General features: G+C 50.0%; 2 protein-coding genes across 4 annotated transcripts in view; one reads left to right on the forward strand and one right to left on the reverse strand.

Moving 5' to 3' along the window:
• ASB2 (ankyrin repeat and SOCS box containing 2) overlaps window positions 1-18,735 on the reverse strand; it is a 43,696-nt gene extending 24,961 nt beyond the window's left edge. The window contains exons 1-3 of one of the 3 annotated variants that reach the window (XM_077941654.1): window positions 18,266-18,574; window positions 5,598-5,876; window positions 3,406-3,534 (exon numbers count right to left, since the gene is read on the reverse strand). Coding sequence is in view for 2 of the 3 variants with exons in the window: in XM_077941653.1 (XP_077797779.1) it covers window positions 5,598-5,803 (206 nt within the window). In the remaining variant the exon portion in view is untranslated. Of the gene's footprint in view, window positions 1-3,405; window positions 3,535-5,597; window positions 5,877-6,931; window positions 6,988-18,265 lie in introns of all 3 variants that reach the window. The other 2 variants (XM_077941653.1, XM_015144411.3) reach the window with 2 other exon arrangements.
• OTUB2 (OTU deubiquitinase, ubiquitin aldehyde binding 2) overlaps window positions 1-24,836 on the forward strand; it is a 98,657-nt gene that overhangs the window by 4,838 nt on the left and 68,983 nt on the right. The window lies entirely within an intron of this gene.

Consider the following 24,836-nt stretch of genomic DNA (forward strand, 5'->3'; position numbering starts at 1 on the left):
TGGGTCGCGGCCACCCTCATGCTTAGTGCATCCGTGGCCTCTGATTACCTGCCATTGTTAGAATGTTTTTAGCAGGATAATAAAGCACTGGGAAAAAGCCCACTGCACTGTCCTAAACGAGGACCTGTCTCTGCATAATAATAGCAGCAGCAGTGATGGCCGGGATATTGAGGCTGATGGACGTGGAGGGAGACGGTGATGATGACAATTTCTGACAACTGTGCAGGGCAAATGTTCACGAAGGCATGCTGAGCCTCTCCTCATTTCCATCCTCCTGCCACCATTGATGGAAGCAGTGGGTGTGCTGTTCCCATTTTGCAGATGAGGAAACAGACAAACTGAGTTGCCTTCAACAAAGATTTCCCAGCTCTGGCTCGGTCCCAGAGCCCAGCTCTGTGTAGCGATGCAGCTCATTAAGATGTATCTTTCTGTGGATCCTGAGGATGTTTGGAAGCCAGCAGGGAGGGAGACAAGGCCACACACAGCCATAGAGTCACGGAGGACAGGGTGAGATCAAGGCAGAAGGGCTCATTCTGGGAGCACTGAGATTGGGGTGCGTCCACTGGCTTTGGAGCTGGTGACTGGGCAAGGCGACTGCTCAGAGTTACTGAGCCGTGAGTCTCAGGGCTGGTTGGGGAGCCAGGGCCCCTGGCTGGGTTTCGTGCGCTTGCCAATCAAGGCTGGAGGCCCCATTTCGCCTCGGGCCCCAAGCAGGGGAATTACCAACAGAGCAAAACTCCTGGGCTGAGTCATCAGAGGCGAGAGGAGCCTGGCCTCGGCAGGATGTGGGTACAGGTCATGCCCTGGAAGAGCCCCAGGTAGGGCCTCTGTCCTTTGCGTGTCACTGGGCAGGTTCTGGGGAGAGTGTGTCACCATCACCTGACCCTGGAGTCCAGCTTATCATGAATTCAGGCACAGTCAGGCTCAGTGAGAGCAGAGAATGGACTGGGAGGACAGTGCTCCTAGTTGCTCGGTGAGTCAACGGATGGCTGCTCTGTCTGAGTTAGTAAGAAGCCCAGGTCAGCCCCAGGGAGGCAGCGATTGGGCTGGGCCTGGCTGAATGCAGGGGCAAGTAAGCACCTTAATAGAGGAGGAAGCTAACAAAATCGAGATTCCACCCCACGCCCGCCACTGTGCCATGAGTCCACCCCACGCCCGCCACTGTGCCATGAGAGTCCACCCCATGCCTGCCACTGTGCCAGGCCCTCTGTTCTCTCACCAGAGCCTCACGGCAACCCACATCAAGCCCAGATGTCAAGAGTAGTAGCACACAGGCACTTGATACATTTAAGTAAATAAAACAAAACAAACAAAAGTCTTTGAAGGATTAAAACCCCATATGGCAATCTTGGTATTGTGTGTTTGTGGACCAAGATCTCATACTCCTGGAGAGCCAGTCCCCTGCCCTCTTAGGTAGAGAGAAGAGCTCATAGCATGTAACTAACCCCCACCCTGGTTCCTGCACGGTCTCTGGAATCGGCCTCCCATCCATGAGGTTTCTATTTCTCCCTCACCCACCAGCCAGTCCATCCTTTCTGGGCTGACCAGAGAAGAATCACATGTGGAGGAGAACATGAATTCCAAGCTGCTGTGACTCTGCCTTCCTATCCATAGCTGCGATTCATTGAGCACTTGTTATAACAGGCACATTGCGCCAAGCATCTCATTTAATTCCCCAGTCACTTGGTGAAGGAGATGTAATTGGCTTCCTTTGCAAATGAGGGAACTGAGGCTCAAAGAGGCCTGCTTCCTCTAGTCTGCTTGACGAACTCCTATTCATCCTGCAAAGCCTACTTCCTTGACTAAGTGAATTGACCTTTTGTAGTGTCCCTTTGTAACTCAGCAAGCTGTGCTCTCCCTGCTGTGTCATCAGGTAGTTCTGGGCCTTCACCCTCATTAGACTGTGATCTTAGGAAGAGCAGGGCCCAGCCCTGATTCACAACTTGGCATATCATAAGTGCACAGTAAGTGTGGGTGGCTTGATTTGAATTGTTTGAAGCTGTGCACACATCAGCCTCAGCCAGTTCCTGCTTCATGTTTTCCTCATTTGTCTTCTCAGAAATGTATCTTAAATAAAATGCAGAAGTTTAAAGATTATGAAGACCCAGCTTCCTGGACTCATTCTGACTGGTCCATTCATGGAAACCTTGGGCTCTGCACCTCATGGGTTCGAGGACCGCACTTCTCCGTGGAACAGGAAGCTAGGTCTGTCTCTTTGGGCTCCCTCAGGGGACCAAAGCTTGGCAAATGATCCTCATTTGATTCTCATCACATTCTGTCCCTTACATTGAGGTGGGACAGAAGCAAATTGGGAAATGGTTTTCAACAGAATTCTGTTTTCTCCGGGGTACTGATCTGACTTTCATTTCTAAGATCCCAAAGACTCAGTGGACTCCATTTTGGTCACAATATAATAATGACCAATTACATTGCCAGAGCATTTTATTGGTTTCAAAGGTATTTATTTGTTTAAAACCGTTTATTAGGTAGCTACAATGATCCAGGCTCTAAGCTGGGCTCTGGAGATTAAAAAATAAACAAATAAATAAACAATATCAGCTCAGCTCTCTGTCCCCAAGGAGGTCACAGTCTAGTTGGGAACACTCTCAGGAGGGCGTCCCAGGAAGACCCGAGAAGCTTGTCTGTGAAGCAGAGGCCGTCATGAGGTTGGTGCTGGAGCACTCCGACAGGGCCAGGGAGGTCCATACCAGCTGCAAGATGTGGGAAGCTCCAACACCCGCCTCATCGTATTTGCTTTTCGCAGGAATACTGCAAGGGGAGCACAGCACATTTTCGCTGTTGCTATTGTAGAGATGAGGCCATTGGGGCTCAGATAGGGCTAGCAACTCACCTAAGGTTGCACAGCCAGTGATAGAGGAAGAATTTGAATCTCTAGACCTACTTCTCTTTCCACTCTGCTGCCTTTTCATCCATTCCTTTACTCACCCATTCACTCGTTCACAGATAGCCATGTGGTGCCTGCGACAGGTCAGACACAGCACTTCACTGGAAACATAGGTTAATGGCAGAAGCAGACAAATAAATAAGAATTGTAAGTCAAGGTCAAGGCCACAAGGAAACAACCATGAGAGCAAGTAAGAGGTGAAAAACCAGTTGGCCTGGGACAGTGGTCAGGGCAGGACTGGCTGAGGTGATGCTTAATCTCAGACCCAAAGATGAGAAGAAGCTGCCATGTGGATTGCCTGGGGACAAGGGTGACATCCTGTTGCTAAACTTGCTGTGGATTTATTTGGACAGATAAAAGTGAACAAGGACTGTCTCGGGTCCTGCACTCACTGTAATGCGTGTCTGGGTGTGACAGCACACGTGCGTGTGTGCTGGGTGAATTTGGGGACCCTGGGCCTCTGTGAGTAGGAGACGGACGTAATGAGGTCAAAACCTCACCTCAAGATGGGGTAGGGGAAGGAAACAGAGGCCTTCACAGCATCAGCAGAGCCTGGCGAAGTGTCTGAACTTCAGAGCGGGACAGATTTTGGTTCCATGCCCGGCCCTGCTGTGGGCGTGTTTTGTCGTCTGTAAAATGAACACAAAAGCATCCACTTTGGGTGGCTTTTGTAAACATTAACTGAATGAATGTGTGGCAGGCACATGGGAGGTGCTCAATGTGCATTTGGGGGGAGGAGAATTGCATTAAACATTCTATCTAAGGGCTTTTTCTTCCCAGCAGGACCCAAGCCCAGCCTCCTTCCAGAAGCGAAGGTGCAGAACCGAACCTAGGAGGTTTCAGGTCACTCGTAGAGTAAGAAAATGCAGGTTGACCCTCCTCTGCTATATTGCTTGTGGGGCTGGACCTCAGATGAGGGCTGCTTGACCTGGGAGAAATGGTCTCAGTTCTCCAGGAGAGCTTTTTCCGCAGGAAGTTAAATAAATGTTCATGGCCCAGTGTGGGCCTCCATTTCCTTACCCACCGGATGAAGGCAGAGTCAGGGTCTGGAGGCCGAGGGCGCACTTTGTTCTAATGTTTCCAAGCATCCCTGGGACTCCTGAGGGGGATCCTATGCTGGGGAGAAGGCTGCAGACACCTGGGGGGACGTGCTGGCTTCATGCAGCAGGCCGTCTTCAGAGGGAGGATGCCCTGTCTTTATCTGACCCCCTCCTGAGAAAGAGGAACTTGTGGTCTGTCTTTGGCTGAACCAGCCAGAACAGGAACCAGGGCCACTTTGAGCACGAGCCAAGATGAACCCAGTCCTTGGCTTCAGGTTTCTGTTTTTCAGATTGGGTTTCAGAATGGAACGCCCTCGGGGGAGCTTAGTAACCTGGAGTCTTCGTACTCATTCCAGCTGCCCGCCTTCCCTTTTAAAAGGGGCTCCTCAGCTCTGGGCCTCCGCCCAGCCAGCCTGACAGAGATGGTCCAGCCTTGGTAAGGGCAAAGTCCCTTCGGGGACAGGGCTGAGATGCACCATCACCCACCTTCATCCCCTGTCAACTGTGACTGCGCATGGGAAAAAGTCTGTTTATTGTTGTTGTTATTTGAGAAGGAAGCTGAGGTTTTGAGAGGTTAAGTGACTTGCCTGAGGTCACGCAGGGAGCTAGCTGGCTGCTGTACACAATGAGATTTGTGGCCCATCAACACAATTGTCACAGCAATTCCCATGCCCTGCCATTCATGCCCAAACACACTTGACCTTGGCTGGGGGTGGTGGGGAGCAAAAGCAATTTTATGGCTTATATAGGTCTTTTCCAAATGCAGTTTAAGATCAGTTACCACTCTGCTTCATCATCTCTCTAGCTCCCACCTCCTACAAAGAAGGTGTCTTCTAGATCTGCACCGTCTAATAAGGTAGTCACTGGCCATATGTGGCTGGGGAGGGCTTGAAATGTGGTGGGTCTGAATCAAGATGCGCTGTGAGTGTAAAATACACACTGGATTTCAAAGACTTGTTGGACAAAAAGAAATGGTAACAATCTCATTCATAATTTTATATTGATGGAAATACAAATATATTGGTGGAAATGGTGATATTTCAGATGTGAAATACCAATGAAAATTAATTTCACCTGTTTCTCTTTACTTTTTAACTGTGACTATTGGAACCTTTAAAATTGCATCCGTGCATTGCAGTTGTGGCTGGTGTCATATTTGGATGGCACTGCTTTAGAAAGTCCTGTGACTGAGAGGATGAGGTGGTGCTGAGAAGGGGGAGCCGGAAGAAGGAGACAGGATGGCCCTGTGGGCAGACATCCCTTGCTCACCAGACATGTTTTTCGAGGGAGGCTGCGCTGCAAGATAGGGAGCCAGGCAGCTCCGATCTCTGCAGCATTATCTACTGGCTGTGTGATCTTGGGCCTGTTTTTCAGCCCTGAGCTTCAGTTTCCTCTTCTAAACGGGTCTATAACCCAGAGCCCGCTGAGAGGGTTCCTAAGCGGATGAAAGGAGGCAGAGTGTGTATAGCACCCACTGCAGTACCTGGCACAGCCAGAGCTCAGTAAGTTCAGATAACAAATGTAAATCAGAAAGGTGCAAAAGGCAACCTAGAGACCAGGATACCTTTGTTTTGGATTAACAGCATTTGGGATCTGCAGTCTGTGGATGTCCTGGATGGCCCCACTCCCCTCATCAGCCTCGCCTTGCTCACCTGGTCCATGGGTAGAAATGGGCAGGTTGGCGGTTGGCACATGCAGACACGGTGGCCTCAGCAGTGGTTGGACCCCTTGTCTTGTCCGCTAGGCTCTGCTCGATGGCCATCTGCACCAGTTCCTCCTCGCTCAGGCTGCTGTACAGGCTGTACTCCTCCTGCCCAATGGTACACTGGCTGCCCCGAGTGCTGATCTGCGTGGCCATCCTCCTCCACCTCTCACCCTGGCCTCCAGAACAGACACCCAGTGGGGAGGAGGGAACAGCAAATCAGAAAACCCTGTGAGGAAACCAAAACCATCCTGGTCATGAACAGTTTTGCAGGATAGCTATGTTTACCCACAGGGAAGGGTGTGTATTTCACTGACAATAACACATTCATCTTAAAATTCATTCATTTGGGGCCGGGCGGGATGGCTCAAGCCTGTAATCCCAGCACTTTGGGAGGCTGAGACAGGCGGATCATGAGGTCAGGAGATCAAGACCATCCTGGTGAACACGGTGAAACCCCGTCTCTACTAAAAAATACAAAAAAACTAGCCGGGCGAGGTGGAGGGCGCCTGTAGTCCCAGCTACTCGGGAGGCTGAGGCAGGAGAATGGCGTAAACCCGGGAGGCGGAGCTTGCAGTGAGCTGAGATCCAGCCACTGCACTCCAGCCTGGGGACAGAGCGAGACTCCATCTCAAAAAAAAAAAAAAAAAAATTCATTCATTTGGTCACATGACCCACCCAACCACTTATCCATCTATACATCCATCCATCCACTCATCTCTTCATTTACCCACCAGCCCATCTCACCATCCATCCATTTATTCATTCTCCCACACATCCATCTACCCACCGACCTATATATTATCTACCTTCCCATCCATCCACCCCTCTATCCATATATTCAACTGTCCAACCACCCATTCAACTGCCCTCCATCTATCCTCCTATCCGTCCATCTCTCTACTCATCTGACCATTTATCTGTCATTCTCTCATCAACACTACTCATCATTCATCCATCCATTCATCTTTCTATCCATCCAACCATCCATCCAACTGTCCTCCCATCCCTCCATTATCCTGTCTATCCACCCAGCCATCCATTTATTCATGCATCATCACATCCACCCACCATACATTCATCTAGCCAATCATCCACTCATCCATTGTTTATTTTTCCATTCCAGATAACCTATTTATCCATGTATTTATGCATACATTAACTAAAAGGTCACTCGTCGAGCACCCACTCTGTGTCAGGCACTCTTCTAAGCACTGAGGATACAACGATGATTCCAATAGACAAAAATCTTTGCCCTCATGGAGCTTACACAGGATTGCATACCAGTTACCAAGAGCATAGATCCTGGCATTTCTCCATATCTTTTCACTGTGGCCAGCCTGAGAATACCAGAGATGAATCAGACACAGACCCATTACTTGAAATCACACGATCTAGTTAAAATCAGTCATTAAAATAATGTTCCATGTTAATTCCAGTGACTCTTTTCTTAAAAATGCCTCAAAGAGTAATGGACTCCAGTCGGGTGCCAACTGCTCTAAGAAAATGAAGTGGAATCAACTAAGCTTGATTTTTGTTCTGGCTGGCTGACTCACACTGTGTGGGTCAACGGTTCTTGGTCCTGGCTGAATGTTGAATCACATGGCCCTCTACAAAATACCCTGAATACCAGTGCATTACTTTGATTTGTTCAGCAAATATTCACTCCCTTTCCCTAAAGGCAGATCTTTCCCCACCCTTCCCTACTGATATGGACCTCAAGTCTGCATGATTTGCCCTGGCCTATGAGTGCTGATGGACACGCGTCAAGGAGACACATGACAAGTGTGTGCACTGGGGTTTGCTCTTGCTCCTCTGCCATCACCAAGAGAAGAGCTTCCCACTGGAGCTTGCTGCCCCTCAGCCTCGGCCCCAGAGAGAACCCACCTGGGCACCTGAGCCCAACGTCCTCAGAGGAGCCTTCTCCTTCTTCAAGGCCCAGGGAAAGTGCCCTCTTCTGGGAAGCCTACCCAGATCCTTCTGGGAAGAGGAACTTCTCCTGAGCTGTGGTCAGTAGTTCATGGGTGGACTTGACCCTGCATCCTCTTTCCAAGGCCAGCACCTTATGTGAGGAGGTCAAAGTTCACTGCATGGCTGGCCAAACAGCTCCATTTTCATAGGGTGTGGCAGATCCTGCAGATGGTCCTCCCCAACGGCCATTTCCCCCATCTTCCCTGATAGCAGAACCTGACTTTGTCTAGGCAACAGGGTGCCCTGTCCCATGGATGAGTTATGACTGCTTCAAGCCAGGTGGGACAATCTCACCGCCTCAGCCAGTGATTAGTCCAGGGGTGGGAATATAGCCCAGTTTTATCCAAAGAGTTATAACAGAAAGTCTGCTGGGGTGCTGCTACAGAAGACTTTCCTTTCTAATAAAAGAGAGAGTAGTGAACAAAATGACTCCTTGCCCCAACCTCTGCTTTGTGCTTGGAGGACTTGATGCCTGGAGTGGCAGCAGCCATCTCGTGACCATGAGGGGGACAGTGAATGACAGGTTGATACAATGAGTTTGGCATAATGAGTAATAGTTTTTCTGGATCCCTCATTACGTTGCAGAACTGCTGAACCAATGCTGGTTCTGCCCACCCTAGTCTCCTTGTTAGGTACTGAAGATCCTTGTGGTTTAGCCAATGTCAGTTGGGTTTTCTCTTATAGACAGTTAAAATCGTCTTAACAGATGGCTCTCAGGCCTGGCTGAGAGTCTTGAAAACATATCAAGGCCCTGGTTCAGCCCTGTATCAATGAACTCAAAGCCTCAGGGCTGGGACCCAGGCACTGCAATGCTAGAGGCTTCTCTGGTGATATTAGTGTGTGGCCAGGGTTGAGAACCACACTGCTCAATGAGATTAATATGTCAGGTGGCCACTCTGTGGTCCACACTAAGGGAGGGAAAGGGTCATGACCTCATAATCATTTTATGCCTGATACTTGGAGTACTGTTATTTATAGCAGCAGCAGTTTTACTTATTGTCAAAGGATCCCAGGACAGGGAACTGAGGGACTTGGGTTTCTGTCCCAAGTCAGCCGTGAGCACCTCTCTTCCTCTCTTGAGTCCTCATTTTTTCCATCTGTTAAATGGCAGGGTACAGTAGAGCCTGTCCTCTGGCACTCTGGTACTGGCAGGAGGTACCTGTGCAGCTGGGTGGAGCCCCATCTCCAGCTGACCCAGGTCTGTCTTCCCACCCCTTCACTGCATCTGTGTGGCTGGGGTCCCTGCCAGGTCTGAGTTGGCCTAGGTCTGCCTTCAGAGGGGTGGGGAATGGACTTTGCCCAGTGAGGTATGACACACTCCTCTTCTCTAGAGCTGGTTTGGCTTGACATACCCCACCGCCTGGTGCAAGGGAGGGGCTCAGTGCACATGGTGCTAAACTAGCAGGAAGTGCTGGTACCCAGGACCTGGCCTGGCATCCTGGTGCCACCATCTAAAGGTGTCTGCTCAAAGCCAGGGCACAAGGGGGAAGAGCACTGCACTAAGAGTCATAGGCTGAGCTATAATTGCCATGCTAATGCCAAAGTGCTTTGTGACCTCGGCTAAGTCCCTGTCCCACTCTGGGCCTCAGTTTTCTCATTGCAAAAGGAGGATTTGGCGCTGGAAGGTTTCCGCAGATTTTTCGGTTCTGAAGAGTCGGCAACTCAGTGAGATGTTTGGTTTGGCTCTGTGCTGTTAAACCTTAAACTCTCTGTCCCTGGGGATCCCCTATGGCCATGTCGATGAAAACACCTTAGCATTGGCCAAGGGGGAACAGAAAACCGGGGAGAGTGGAGGGATCTCGAATCTGGAGGTCAGGATCCCTACGTCTACTTTCAGTTCTGCAACTTACTAGCTGTATGACCTGAGGCAAGTCACTTCCCCTTTTCTGGGCCTCAGTTCCTTTATCAATAAAAATGCGAACGAGACAAGCTTCTTCGCTATGCTATAGAAGCATATGTGAGCTAAGATGTGTAGGCGGCTTGTAAGGGGTAACATGATTTTTTAATGAGGACCCCTCATCATCTCCAGGCAGCTGCTGGCCCTGCAGCCTGGTGTGGGCCAGAGACTCATAGACAGCACGCGGCTGCAGTGGCCCTTCCCTGACCACATCAGGGAAGGCCCTGCCCTGACCACGTGGCTTCCTGGAGGCGAAGGCAGCCAGGTAATGGTCACCCAGAATCACCAATCTCGCAGCTCATTCCAGACTCACCAGGCCCTTCCCAAGCCTCTCCCATGGGTTGACACCACTCAGAGACTTTACATTGGCCAATTATCCATGTCATTACCCTCACACAGTCCTGGAAAGTAGGAAGCTTTTTCACTGAATTAATTCCTCTACAGCCCCTCTCCTTCCAAAAGGACCTTGATGTTCCTACATTATTTGTCCCATTTTACAGATGAGGCAGGTAAAGTTTAGAGGGGGAGGTGAGGGGTTTATAGGAGGACAGACAGTTAGAAAGCTGGGATTCAAAGCCTGATCTTCCAACCTCAAATCCAATGCTCCTTCTGGCAATTCTAGGAACACTGACCCAAGCAACTGGTACACACATGGGTTTGGAGCAGACCCGCCCTCATCCAGCTGCAGCCAGCTATCCTCCCAGCTGCCCAGCACCCCCTGGCCTATATCTGTGCCCTGGGCACCACACCAGCCTCTTTGCCTGCTGCATGGAAGGTACATGCAGAAGGAGGAGAAGGGCTTAACCTTGACAGGACCTTGAGAAGGTCTACTCCTTGGACTACCTGCTATGGGCCTGTCTCCCTAGAAACTCCAGAAACTTCTGAGGAGCAGGACTATGTCACACTTGTAACCCCAGGACCTAACTCAAGGCTGGGAACACAATAGATATTTAATAAATGCTAGATGGACAGGTGAATGAATGACAGGACCACAACAGTGCTCAAACCCTTGGAAGCACAACTGTTATGGAGTTTACTTGAGAGAGAGGGCCTCTGCCTTTGAGGAGGCAAATTTCCCACCCCACTGTGGACCCACATATATCTCTTGCTTTTCCCACGGAGGTCCCCAGCCTTCAAGGGTTCTTGGGTAAGTTACCCATCTTTAGTTGCCTCATGCATAAAGTGGAGATATTAGCAAGTGTTATTATGGGGTTGGTGGTAGAGTCAAAAGGGCTCACATGTGTACAGGCTTAGCTGTGGGTCTGGCTCTAAGTGTGCAATGGGTCTGGCTGTTAGTAAGTGTGCAATGCACGGGCTGCTTCAGGACAGGAAACTCCCCGTCCCTGAACTGATGCAATCGTAGGCTGGTGACAACTGTCAGGGATGCTATGGCAGCATCTGCTGGGGGACAGGTGGTGCTGCTCAGCCCTAGCGTGAGGGGGAGGTTATGAAGCAGTGGGTGGAGCCAGCTTGACTCAGTTCACACCCCAGCTTTGCTGGTTGTTAGCCGGGAGAGCCCCCGGAATAGTAGTTTCTCCATCTGTAAAATGGACATAGTCAGAGCACCTATTTCTTGGGAGAGGGCAATGATTCGGGTGATGCCTTGCCCCTCTTTGGACCTCAGTTTCCCCTTGTCATGAAGATGCTGCCCAGCTTGATTTCTGAGGCCTCTGCCTGGGGGTTGGGCGGCCTTCTGGGCCTAAGTCTTGGAGGGAGGCCAGCAGCCTCAAGGGACACTCTGGGAGGCCGACTGGAATCAAAAATAGCCCTTTCCCAAGGAAAGCAGGAGTCTAATGGGCCCTGCCCAGCCAGGCCAGGGGCCTGCAGAGGGAGGGGCTAGTCCAAGGCCTGTGCGGAGCAGGGGAGGCCTGGCCCCCCAGGGCCTTCAAGAGTGCCTCTTCTGCCCTCTTTGCAGCATCCCAAACATTGGATCTTGAGGAGCCCCACCTTTCCCCAGGTGACAACTGTAAAGTGGCTGTGACAGGGTTACTTAGGTTAATCCACGTAAATTACTTGGGTAAATCCACTCAGAGCGGTGCCTGCTTCATTCAGAGCCGGTGCTCTTCTAAGTTGGGCCTTAGTCTCCACATCTGTGAAATGGGAAAAGAGGCACAGACCCTGGCAGGGCTATAGTGAGGATCAAAATCACATTTGAAAAGTGGTCCTTTTCTTCCTAGTACCTTTCCCTCTCCACCAACCCAGGTTTGCAGGCAGCCAGGGTCTGCCAGGAACTGGCAGTGGATGGGGTGGGTCTATGCGGTTGTTTGAGGGGCTGGGGTGGAAGGTGGTCACTCTCCAGATGTCTTAGCAGAAAACTGGGGCTAGAGGAGGCACAGCTGGGAGGGTGGGGCCAAGAAGGAGGCTGGCAGCCATCCTCCACCACACCAAGCTCCACCAGAGGCTTGGGTCATGCCAGGGGCGTGGGTCAGGCGTGTGAGGCTGCACAAGCCACTTGGCATCCTTGGCTGTGTTTGTGGATGGAACTACTCATCAGCCTACCCTGCCCTGAAGGTGCCCTTCCAGAAACACCTCGAGCATCTCCTCTACCAGGAAGCCTCCCTGATGGCTGAGAGTCCTCTGCTGCCTCCAAGGGCCCCCTTCGCATTCTACTGCTTGGACTGCCTGCTATGGGCCTGTGTCTCTACAAAGTCCAGAAACTTCTGAGGAGCAGGACTATGTTGCACTCATGTTGTAACCCCAGGAACTAACCCAAAGCCAGGTACACAATAGGTATTGAATAAATGCTGGACAGACAGGTGAATGAACCATAGGATCATGACAGTGTTTCAAACCCTTGGAAGCACAGCTGTCATGGAGAAGTTTACTGCACAGTGGTAGACGGTGGCACGGCCCCAGTGCCCCACTGTCTATACTCAACCCTAGCTCTGCCACCTCCTGGCCGTGTGATGGGGAGCAGGTTACTCGGTGCCTCACTTTACTCATCTATAAAAGGAAGATAATAATGGCATCTGGTCTATGGAGGTGTTGTCAGGAGAATTGAGGTGATGAGGATAAATGTGGAGCACCTGGCAGGCACACAGCCGGTGGCCCCTAAAAATCTGCTCGTGTTATTCCACAGGTCCCAAGAGGCTGTGATTCTCTGCCATGACCCCAGAAAGTGAGTGAGACAGCCTAAACCTTTCCTGCTGGGAGGATGCTACCTGAAACTCGTGCCCAGCTGGCGGTTCTCTAGGAGGCTCCATCCAAGGGATTGGGATTCCCACAAGCTCTCTTCCATTTAACAAGACTGAGAGTGAAAGTGAAAATGAGTCCCGAGCCCAGCCTTCACGTGACAGCTGTGGTCAAAAGCTGCCGCTGTGACTGTCAGCTCCCCAGGCTGTGCGCAGAGCCTGCTGAGTGGCCCCAAGGGTCAATCATGGGGCTGGAGCTTGGGGAGGAAGGGGAGCTCCACACCCTGCCCCGAAGCCAGCCTGGGTGGTGGATGGATTCTGCCACTCCTTTCAAATTCCCCACTCTCCAGGAACCCTCCTGTCCCCCTGCCCTCTCTGCTCACATCATCTGCTGCCCTAGACTTTGGAAGCTTGAATTTCTGCACGAGGTGACTGCCAACAAATGACAAGAGTGGCCATTTCGTGAGCACTTAATTCATTTAACAGTGCTGGGCACAGAGCAAGTGCTGCGTGAGTATTTTGGTTAGGGTTCACTTGTACCTTTTAGGTTTGGCTCTTATGCAAAGCCTGCAGTTCAGATCCACGTGTCAACCTCAGGTCACTACATCCAACTGCAGCAGGTATGGGGAGAATCGGAACCACAACACCTTCGCTTGCAGTGAATTTCTCTCTCAGCTTTGTTTTTAGTTTGAACCACATAATAAATCTATGATAAGGGTATTCTTGTTCCTATTGTATAGACGAGGAAACTGAGGCACGCTGAGGGAGAAAGTGACAAGGAAGAGACTAGAGGCTACATCTGATTTTACAACAAATTTTCATCCCACACAACGAATAGCAACCTCTGGATGTTTTTCAAGATTTGAGTGAAGTCCAGAATCAAACTGAAGACTGTGTGTGTGTGTGTGTGTGTGTGTGTGTGTGTGTGTGTGTGTATTCATATTCAAAAAGACTATATACACGCTACATGTATTATATATATTATAATATACACATAATAATTTATTATATATTAATATAATATATAATATAGAATTATATTAATATATAACATATAATTACATATAATATTAATAATATATAAGTATATATAATATTGATATATAATCATATAATATATATTTAATATAATCATATTACATTTAATATAATCATATATTATATATTATAATATATGTGATATAATTTATATATAATTATAGGTAATTATTAATATATAATCATATAATATATGATTAATATAATCATATATTATATAATAAAATACATATAATATACACACTCTCTATAAATGTACTCCAAAAGCTTCAGGGTCTCCCAAGTATCACATGACCCTTAGCTGAGGCAATCCTAAAACTTGGCTGCTTGGGCTAGCCTGGGGACACATGAGGAGTTGGGAATTAACCGGGCTGTTACTTGGCACCCAGGGCACTCGACCTCCTTCCTTGCAATGCTCTCACCTTCTGCCGAAACTGATCTCTCTGATCTGCCTTTGCCCCCAGGATCCAGAGTGGTCCTAGGAAACCTAAGGAAATGCTTCCAGCTGGGGGCCTCGGGGGTGTAGGACATTGTTCTCTCCCCTTCCCGGGTCCTGTTGTTTTAAAACCTAATCAATAAAACTTGAGCTGGTGCCTGTGGGTCCTTGTCCTGCTTCCATCCAAGCCACTTTCACAGGTTGCCTCGTTTTACTTTTTCAGTACCAGGGAGAAGAATGGTCTTCCCACGGTGCAGAGGAGGAGACTAAGGCCTGGAATGTATGTGGTACAGAGGTTGAGACCACGCCAGCCTGCCCCGTCTTCATCAGGCCCTCTGACACAATATTAAGGGCCATGGCAAGGAGTCAGTTCCTCTGTGACCCTAAACCTCATCCCTGTGGAGGTTTCCTCTCTGCTCTGGCTAAGACATGGTCTGACCTTGGTAAGGAAGGGGGAATGGAATCCCAGCCACCTTGCCCTTGACCCCCATGAGTGGCCAAGTCATAGCCAGGGTGGGCCTTTGGCTGTGGGGGCAGTGCTCTCAAGCCTCCGGCTGCCCTGGTGCCTGGTGTCTAGGGCCTCACAGCTGCTAGGACTTTGAGCCTTTGCTTGGACCCACACCATCAGCTAAGGAAAGCACCCACAAAGGCCAAACTTCCAGTTTACCCCTGGCCACCACCACCACTGGCTCTGTCATCTCAGACCTTTTGATGCTGATTTCAAGCTCCCGGCTCTCGAGTCAGGGCCTTGTGGCTTCCAAGGCTGGGCTGGGGCCGCTGGAGGGAACTCAAGAGGTGCGCTCAGGGCTGCAGGCCCAGCTAACTCCACAAAACAAGGCTCTTCTCCCCTCTGTACGGAGTGGGGGTTTGACTGCCCCTACATCACCCCGTAGGAGGTGACAACCAGGGATTTGAACCTGTCCAAAGCTGGCTCTGCTCCCACGCCAGCAGACACTCTGTGCCCATTGTATAGAGGAGGAGACTGAGGCTCCATCTCAAATGGAGTGCCTCTTGCTGACCCAAATCTGGGTGAATCTCTCCCGAATAATCTAAGACCCTAATGAAAAGTCTTGGTAGTTTATTTACTTAGTGATGTACGTTGACGATGCCACTACATAAAGAAAGCAAGAATGACGGTGAGAGGAAGAGAGGGAAGAAGGAAAAATTCAGGAGAAACCTCCTATTTTTATGTGGAAAGTGCCCTGTTACAATGATGAGCATCCATTCTGCACAGGCCCAGATGCTCACTACCTGCGGCAGTGCCAACACCACCAGCTAAGAAAAGCACCTACAAAGGCCAAGCTTCCAGTTTACTTCTTTGGGTCCCTGAGCTATTGAGTCTCTAGGCTCACGGGTCACCTTCTTCTCTACCTCCTGAGTGAAGGGCCCTTCTGCTGCCTCCTGGCCCTGCCAGAGGCTGGCCCCTCCCCGCATCTGTGTGGCTCAGACACTCACAGCTCAGGACACAGGACTCCAGGTCCCTGACCCATATTCTGCCTGGGCTCTACAAATGCCAGGCTCTGTCATCTGTGCCAGTGACTGGAGTTGGGGGTGACAGGGGTGGATGGGGCTGGTCAGTCCACCTCTGAGCCTCCCCAGCACCCCAGTCCTAGTGCAGCCCACCTAACCCTGTTCTGTCCCTTGGGCACCCAAAGACGGTGAATCCTCACCTTGGTTCCTTAGTGGCACAATACATGGGGGTTCTGTGGCTCTAACTCCAGGCAGCAGAGCGGGAAGGCTCGGGCAGGGCAGGGGGAATCCTCCATAGTCCCCTCCTCACCTGCAGGGCTGGCTGGAAATCTTTTAAGCTAGATCTCACCCAAATCGGCGAGGTGCTTTTTCCTTTTTTTATCCTCTCTCCTCTGAGTTCCCCTGACTCCACCTTTATTTAAATCTTTCTCTTCTCTTGTCTCTGCTTTCCTCTCTCCTTTTTTACTCCTCTATGTCCCATTCTTTAAAACAGGCAGTTTAGGAATCAATTTATTTTTATTTCAGCACCACCTCCCCAAAACATTCCTCTCAACCACAAAGCTCTTAATAACTTCATTCATATTCCTGGGCATTAATTATTCCAAAAGATGGTGCTAAGGAAAGAGAACCACAGACACAAGCCACTCCTGTGACAGCCGCCTCCTGTGGGCAGACTGACCCTCTGCAGCGCAGAAATGGAAGGACACTGGGCGGACCCAGAGATATTTTTGTGCCTCCTTTGGGAAGACTCTTTGGATCTAGCCTGTCCACAATATACGGGCACCTTATGATGCCTTGACTGTGCCAGAGACATTTCCCCTGGGTGCGCGATGGTCCTGTTTACCACTGCCACAGCACCTCGAGAGGCCACAGGACACTGTGGCTTTGAATGTGGACCTTGCAGACCAAGAGGTCAGATTCCTGACTCCAACACTTAACGGCCGCCCAGCTTTACCCAAGACATTTAAGCTCTCATAACCTGTTTCCAGACCTGAAAATGGGAGTAACAATCACCTGTAACTCATGGCGGCCTTGGCAGAGGTCAATGGGAGAAACCTGCACACATGCTTGGGTTAGTGTTCAACAAATGCTTGCTGGTATGGCCTGTGTTGTCACTGTAAGGTCATGGTGTGTGGATTATACAGCGTCCCCCACCCCTACCACCACAAGGCACTCATGACCCGGCCTGTTTGTGCAAGAACAGATGATGCAAACTACCATGGCGCCCAGTGGAGCCGCTGCCAGCTTCTTCTGGGGACACTGTGCAGCACATGGGCCTGCCATCAGCTGTCAGGACCCGTCCAACTGTTTTGGAAGTGCCTCCAGCATCTGCCACTGGCTGCCTCATGGTGCTTCTGCCCAGGCAGAGTTCAGGGCTGTGGCGGGGGAGCTGGCCCCAGCTAGATCTGTCTGTGCCCCTCGGAGCCCCCTCAAGCCCTCACCTCACGAAACAAGCTTATCTTTAGAAGAGCACTCCTGTCCTGTGCAGAGGCTCAGCTTCTGCCCTGCTTCAGGCCCTCCTCATTTACCTGCCCTCCCTCGGAGTCACCAGCCTCCTTGCCTCCTCATTCCAGTTCATACCCCTGGCTTCCCGAAGAGCCACCGAAGTCAAATCTCACATCCTCCAAGGGAAATGGGCCACTGAAATGAAAATGATTCTCCACCTAGAGGCACCAGAAACCAAGTAATGTTTCTGGACCTCCAATTCTGGGGCCTGAGATGTGAACACACGGGTGGCAGTGTAGGTGCCTGGCTGTGTCCCGTCATATCCCGGATGCTCAGTGCGTGTGGCTATGTGTGTGCTGTCCTCTGCTCAAAAACTCTCAGGAAGTGTTCCAACTTCTTGCTTGGCCTGGAAGCATCTGCCTCTCCCTCTGGCCTCCCCTTCCAGCCTCACCCCCATTTTTCACGTGCAGGACCCTTTGCCAGAGCCACATTTCACTTTCTACCATCACCCCAGGTCCCTTGACTTCCCTGCCTTTGCCCAAGCTGCTCCTCCAACTAGAAGTCTCTGGTTCCACCCTGAGGCATCCCACCTATCCTTTCAAAGGCCATGGCCTCCTTAAATGCATCATGCATATGCGTGTGCACACACATGCAGGGTATTCTTGCATCCCTGCATTCCACAGCTTTGTTAAATCTCACATAAATAACATTCCTCCATTTCCTCTCCTAACCCCAAGTAGTTGAAAGCAGAGCCCATGGCACCTTGGTTGCTATGGTCTCCCACAATACCGTGCATGCCTAGGCACTCTGCAACAGTTGCATTAAATTAACTCCCACTCATGAAAACCTCTATCTGTGCGCCTGACCTGAAAGCATTTCTGAAAATCATTTGTCTGACAGATATTGCCCAAGACCTACGGACCCAACAATAGCATCATTGATAACTCCTCTTGCATTTCCATTTTTAGAAGTGCACAGCAGAGTGATATTCTGAGCGAGAGTCCTCCAGAAGAATGGGTAAGTACGTGCAAATTGCTGAGCCTCTGTTCATTGCATCCAAAATGAAAGTCACCAGCATGCTGTATAACTCAAGAAAATACGAGAGAGAGGGAAAAGCAACATCGCAGTTTGACTACAAGAGGTTTCCAGTAAGTACTGCAGTTGAAAATCCCAGCCAGCCAAACAATCTTTTGCAAGATCTATATAAGAAAGTTGAAAGCATGCATTACCTGTTAGGCTCTGAAACAAGGGTACAATTCAGGGGTAATACAAAGGATTTTCTTGAGAGTGTCTGAATTCAGAACATGCTCCCCGAGTTTTCCTTCTGCCCTAGCCCCAAGCTTCTGGCTGCTCTGCCAGGCAGTTCTGAAACGCTCTCCTTTGAAGCAGGGAGTTTATTTTGGGGCCACCGCATGACCAACGTTGACAAGCCAAACTATAAGATGTTATGCATCTCAGATTTCCTGTTTGGAGGTTGCACTGAGGAAGCTGCGATCCTGCCTTCCGTTCCTCTGGGTGCATCGAATACAGACTCTCACTTCAGAGAGGATCCCGGAGCTTTGGCCCTCACGTGATGTCATCATTTGTGATCCTTGACATGGAGGCCATATATGGGTATGTTTCTGGAACTACCCAGGAGGGAGCCAAACAGGAGATGCAGTGGGTCAGAGACAGAGGCAGGGAAAGAGGATGAGGAGACGCAGAGTTGGGAGACAAAGAGTGAGGAGCAGGGGAGGAGAAAGAAAGGGGAAGAGGAGAAGAAAAGGCAACAAAGGAGGGAAGGCAAGACGGCAGGAAGGAAGAGGATGGAGTGAAAGAGGAGGGAAGTGGGGGAGAGAGGAGATGAAGGAGTTGATGTAAAAGGGCTTTGGAGAAATCAAGGTTCGGTGCTGAACTTGTGGCAGCATTTGGGGATACCAGGTGTCTGGCTGCTGGATACTGTGGGGTGGGGCTGGGGATACAAAGGGCCAAGGTACAAATGAGCCAACAAACAGAGAGGCATGCGGGCAAGTCCTGGGCAGAGATACACAGCAGAAGGGAGCCCTTCCTCCTGGTCTAGGGAAGAATGTCCCATTTCTGGAATAGGTCGAATGTCAAAGACAACACACACACAGCCACACGCACTGAGCGTCTGGGATGTGATGGGACTCAGCCAGGCACCTACACTCCCACCTGTGTATTCACATCTCACGCCTCAGGGTTGGGGGTCCAGAAACATGACTTGGTCTGTTCCTCTATGTGGAGAATCATTTTCATTTCAGTGGCCCATTCCCCTTGGAGGATGTGGGATTTATGACAGCCACAGCATGATTTCTCACCAATTAAAACTCAGGAAACCTCAGGATGCCTTTACATGCACTTCGAATATTCCACAAGGAAATACATCTCAGTATACAAGGTGCCATGGGGTTGGGTCAAGGTTCTGGAGGTATGACTGGTGCTAAAGACAGGAGGGACACTAGTGGTCCCCAGGCAGTCCCCCAGCTTCCCTGGTACCTGCCAAGTTGCTCATCACCCCAGCTGGGACAGTCTTCCCAGGCCACTGTGGCTGGGTGGCCCCTCAAAGTTAGCTCAGGTTCAGTCCCTTCCAGACCCATGTGCTATGGAGGGAGTGCAGGAGAAGGGCAGAGAAGGGGCTGTCAGATTTTTTTTACTTTTGGGGGTGTTTCCTCCCCGGTAGAACGTTCCAGTGGCCTCTGTGAGACAGCTCCCCGAGGCCGGGCTGCTTTCCTGGGCTCCTTGCTGGAGACAAAACACAGGTTCCTCTGCTTCCTGCCCACCGCCTGCCCCTCCCCAGTCCGACCTGGAAGGTGGGCCATAATCACACAAGGCCCTTCCTAGGTCGCCCTCTGCCTTACCTGCTCAGTCCAGACAAAGCTCTTGTGGTCAACAGAGCTAGAGAAACTCAGACTCCAGATCCCGAGTCTTATACTTGGACTCAGCTTTAGAAAATCAAGACCCAAGTTGTGGATAAGAGTCACAGAGCACAGAAAATGCACTTGGGGGTGGGGGTGGACAGCAGACGATGGGGGCTTGCCGGACACAGTTTGATTGCAACATGAAGGCATTATCTTGCCACACTCACAACAACCTTCCAAGCATCACCGCATATGACAGATGAGGAAACTGAGGCTCAGAGAGGTTGGATGGTTTGTCTATGGTGCCACAATTTGTAAGTGATGGCTTAGTTTATCTGCCCCAGTTATGTCTGACACAAAGACCACTGCTTTTAGCCATAGCTGTATCTCCTACGATCCAAATGTTGGGGCAGAACAAGGAACCCCGCAAGGAGGATGGAAAAATTCCCGAAAGTCTAGGTTGCTGATAGTGGTTCCTTTGGGAAGAAGCTGCTAGAAGAGTGCCCTGGATACATACTGTCCTGTAGGCCAGCAGACAACATGTCCTCGGGATGAGGACTTCTGCTCCCCTGTCCCCATACCAAGGAATCCAGCATCACTCTGTCCTCTTCTCCTCTGGGCTCCTCCCATGCTCATAATTCAGCAGTGGGGTTTCAGCCAGGGCTGTCAATTCAAGCATGAAGGACCTTTGCCGGGGTGCATCACGTAGGGATGAAAACCTTGCCTAGCCCATTCACATTCTTTTCCTCATCTGAGACGTAGGGCAGCTGTCAGGTGGACAGGCTGGGTGTGCTATCCCCAGTGTCCAGATAAGGAGACCAAGTATGCCACAGGGGATGAGCCAAGGCCCCGCCTCCTTCACTGGGCCACGTTCCCATCCGAGCCTTTCCACAGAAGGGGCCAAACCACAGGCCACTGCGAGGTATCAGAAAAGTGACCACAATCAAGGACCCCAATGCCCACTCTTAAATGGGAGAATAGGGTTTATTGTCTTACTCAACCGCAACCAAGCCTTTCCCCACATTTACTGCCCCTCCAAGTCCCTGGTAAATCTGAACTGTATCCAAAAGTACATGTGGCTTTCCCAAAGTGATGAAGTTGGAACAAAATCTGTGGGGCAACAGCAGAGTGTTTAACAAATTAAAATGAAATATACAGGGAAACAGTCACAATATGTTAAGTGGAAAAGACAAAGCTTCCCTCTTTTGTGCAAGTGTGCATAGAAAAATATCTAGAAGGAAATGCTTCATGTTAATAAGTCGCCTCTGTGTTTTCAAAATTTTCAGCAATTACAGTGTGGAAAAAAATGGCAATATTATTTAGGTAATTGATTGGATTTGAGTTTCTGGTTGGGCAGTAGGGCCCAGCTCTTACCAAGATGGACCATCGTTCACAAGGGTGTCCTCCTAGAGTCTATTTCATAATTCCCTCTGTGACTGTCAATAGACAGGCCAATCCTGTCTTTGTCTTGAGTTTTGTGGACGCTTACTGGCAGCAGCAAGCTTCCTAAGACCGGGATGAGTTGAAGACCAGGGGAAAGAAAGATATTCATTAGCTTACATTGGTATTGGGTTGGTGCGCCAACATAATAGCTTATCTCCAAGGTGGCTGCCATCCATTCCTTCCCTTCACATGCATGCATGCATGTGTGCCTGTGCATGGGCATACACACATGCACACACACACACACACGTACACACCAAACTCCACCCAAGAGGTGAGTGTATTTCTTCCTTCCCCTTGAATATTGGGTGGTCTAGTGATTGATTTAACAATAGAATGCAGTGGAAATGATGTCCTGAGACTTCCAAGGCTAGGTCATGAGATGCTTTGTAGCTGCCATGTTGTGAGGAAGCCCAAGCAAGCAACACCCAGGGCCCCTGGAGCATCCGGCACCAGATAGAGGGGTGAAGATGCCCTCTTGGAGGCGGATCCTCCACCTGAAGCTGCCACAGCTAATGCCACGTGGAGCGGAGACAAACCACCCACAACTTCCTGACCCACAAACCACAAGCGATGATAAAACGGTTGTTTCGTGCCACTGGGGATTGAGGTAGTTTGATGCATAGTAATAGTCAACCCAGACAGTCGCCAAATATTCACTATGGTCTCAGCTGCATGCTCCTCAGCTCTCGTGTGCTATCCATGAGCTTTTTTCTGACTTTCCACTTGTCTTTGTTTCCATTTACAAAAAGAAAAACAGATTCAAACTGATTTTTTTTTTTAACCTCACTCTTTACAAACGAATATATTCCCAAGTCATTTCCCAGTTCTTGGGTTTATCAGACCAGAAGCTTCTTTTGGCTGAAATTCTGTCTTACGAGGGTATTGTGATCCCTCTAACTGGAGGGACTCCTGGCTATCCTGATGTTCAGAGCCCTCGTTTACTAGTTCAGGCCCCAAGAGGTTCTGTGACTTCTCTGACATCACCCAGCAATTTGGGAGCAGAATAATTCACACATTGAAAACCATGCCAGCGGGAACCATGCCCCATGGGATCAGATGCTGATGTGCTAAAGCAGAGACCCTCTCCTGGCAAAGGTGGGGACAGCGTTCAAGCTTCTGACTAGAGCCTGTGGAGGGCAGGCAGTGTGACCCAGCGGAAAGAGAACTGTGCTGGGATCTGGCCCTAGCTGCTCATTATAATCATATTACACTTACCTATGCCTGCCCCACCCCAGAGATTCTGATTTAAATCATCTGTGTCGAGGCCCAAACAGGACTAATTTTTAAAAACTTTTTATTAAAGTTCAATATACCCACAAAAAAGTACAACTTTCACAAATGTACAGCCCAGTACATTTTCACAGACTGGACACACCCAACATCGGAATCAAAAGTAGAATATTACAAGCACCCCAAGAGCTCCCCTTCCTCACAAGCCCCAGCCTCTACCCCACCACCCACCACCTCCTGCCAGGGGTGACCACTCTCCCGACTGCTAGCAGGACAGGTTCCTTTGAACTCCATGTGAATGAAATCACTGTGTCTCCTTTCATTTAACAACACATTGCGAGATCTGCCCATACTGTTTCATGGAATTGTAGATTGTTATTTTAATTGCTATGTAGTATTCCATGCTGAGTATATCACAGTTTATTCATTCTACCGTTGATGGACATCTGTGTGGTTCCCAGCTTTGGGCGATGATGAAGAGTGTAGCTATGAATATTCTAGTACATGTCTTTTGGTAAATATTCATACTCCTTTCTCTTGGGTATACACTTAGGATGGGGATCACTGGGTCAGAGTTTAGGCCTTCGTTCAACTTGAGTGAAACTGTCACATGGCTTTCCAAAGTTGTGTCAATTTGCACTCCCATCAGCCATGCATAAGAGTTCTGGTCACTCCATATCCTTACCAACAATTGGTAGATTCCTTTTTTGTTGTTTTTTTAGATGGAGTCCTGCTCTGTGGCCCAGGCTGAAGTGCAGTGGTGAGATCTTGGCTCACTGCAACCTCTGCCTTCCGGGTTCAAGCGATTCTCTTGCCTCGACCTCCCAAGTAGCTAGGATTACAGGTGCCCACCACCACACCCGGCTAATTTTTTTGTATTTTTATTAGAGACAGGGTTTCACCATGTTGGCGAGGCTGGTCTTGAACTCCTGAGCTCAGGTGATCTGCACACCTCAGCCTCCCAAAGTGCTGGGATTACAGGCATGAGCCACCACACCCAACCTCCATCTTTTTTCATATTATCTATTTTGATGGGCATCCGTGGCATCTTGTTGCAGTTTTAATCTGCACGCCCCTGATGACAAATTACAGTGAGCATTCGAGCAGCCCTGACCTCAGTGATCTCTGGAGCCTTTTTGGGGTCCCTAACTTTGCACAAGCCTCACAGGCCACCCTGGGAACAGCCCTCCAGGGAGGGTTTTTGTGGGGAAAAAAAGGGAATAGAAATAAAAATGCAGAGGCAGAAACTATGCAACTGATCAACCTGCAAGGGAGTGGGAAGAAGAATGTGGCCACCACAGGAAAGCCCCAGGACTCACACCTGGCACCAATGTGGGTTTCACTCTCCCAAGCCTAAATAGAACCTGCCCTCCCTTACTCTACCCCCTCACCCGGCATTATCCTCCCTGCTGACCTATCCTATGTTTATCTCCCATATGTGTGTTGCCTGTTTCTCCCATCTAGAATACTTGGTCCTTCTGTTCATTGCTGTGTGTCGGTGCCTATAGCAGTGCCTGGCACATAAAAGATGCTCATTCCCTTAACTGTTGGACATGTGTGCTCACACTCAAGCCCATGACCCCTGGGGCAGAATTGGGAAGGGCCTTGGTTCTGCCTGCCAGCCTGAGCCTGGCTGGTGGCTACAAAGACACACACACACACTTTATGTCTCTCCCTTCCAGACATCCCTCCCTGTTTATTTCAGCCTGAATGCCCAGGAATAAAGGGGTGCGTGTATGTATTGGAGGGGCCATTTGCAGGGCCCCATACCCAGTCGGGTCTAGGGGGAACCAAGACCAGCATATGTTTCTATGACAGTGACACCTCTTCCAGAAGGAGGGAAGGAGACGGTGGTGGAGGAAGAGCCAGCCAAGAGCCCCTGGGAGCTGAGCTGTGAGTCAGTGCCAAGTCCTGGGCGGACTCCAACCCAGCAATGGAACATCATCCGCTAAAATAAGCACCCCTGCGGTCCTGGCGTCCTGGCTCCCAGCCCTGGCTGCCTCTTGCTATCAGTTTATTTGGGTTTCAAATAACCAAGATGAAGATGGACAGACAAGAGTCTGATCCTCACCCTGGGCAGTGTTCTGAAGGGGGATGGGCAGAGGCAGACAGCAAGGCATGGGGAAAGCCAGACAAAGGCCCCAAGTCCTAGGAGGGAGAAAGGAGTGTCCATGGAAGGGGAGGAGAGGATCCAGAGAAAGAGTGAGACATCCTCTCTTCCTTCTTCAAAATGGGCCTTTGCTCTGGAGCAATCAGGAACCAGCCC

The sequence above is a fragment of the Macaca mulatta genome, chromosome 7 (genome assembly GCF_049350105.2).
Source record: "Macaca mulatta isolate MMU2019108-1 chromosome 7, T2T-MMU8v2.0, whole genome shotgun sequence".
Lineage (NCBI taxonomy): Eukaryota > Metazoa > Chordata > Mammalia > Primates > Cercopithecidae > Macaca > Macaca mulatta.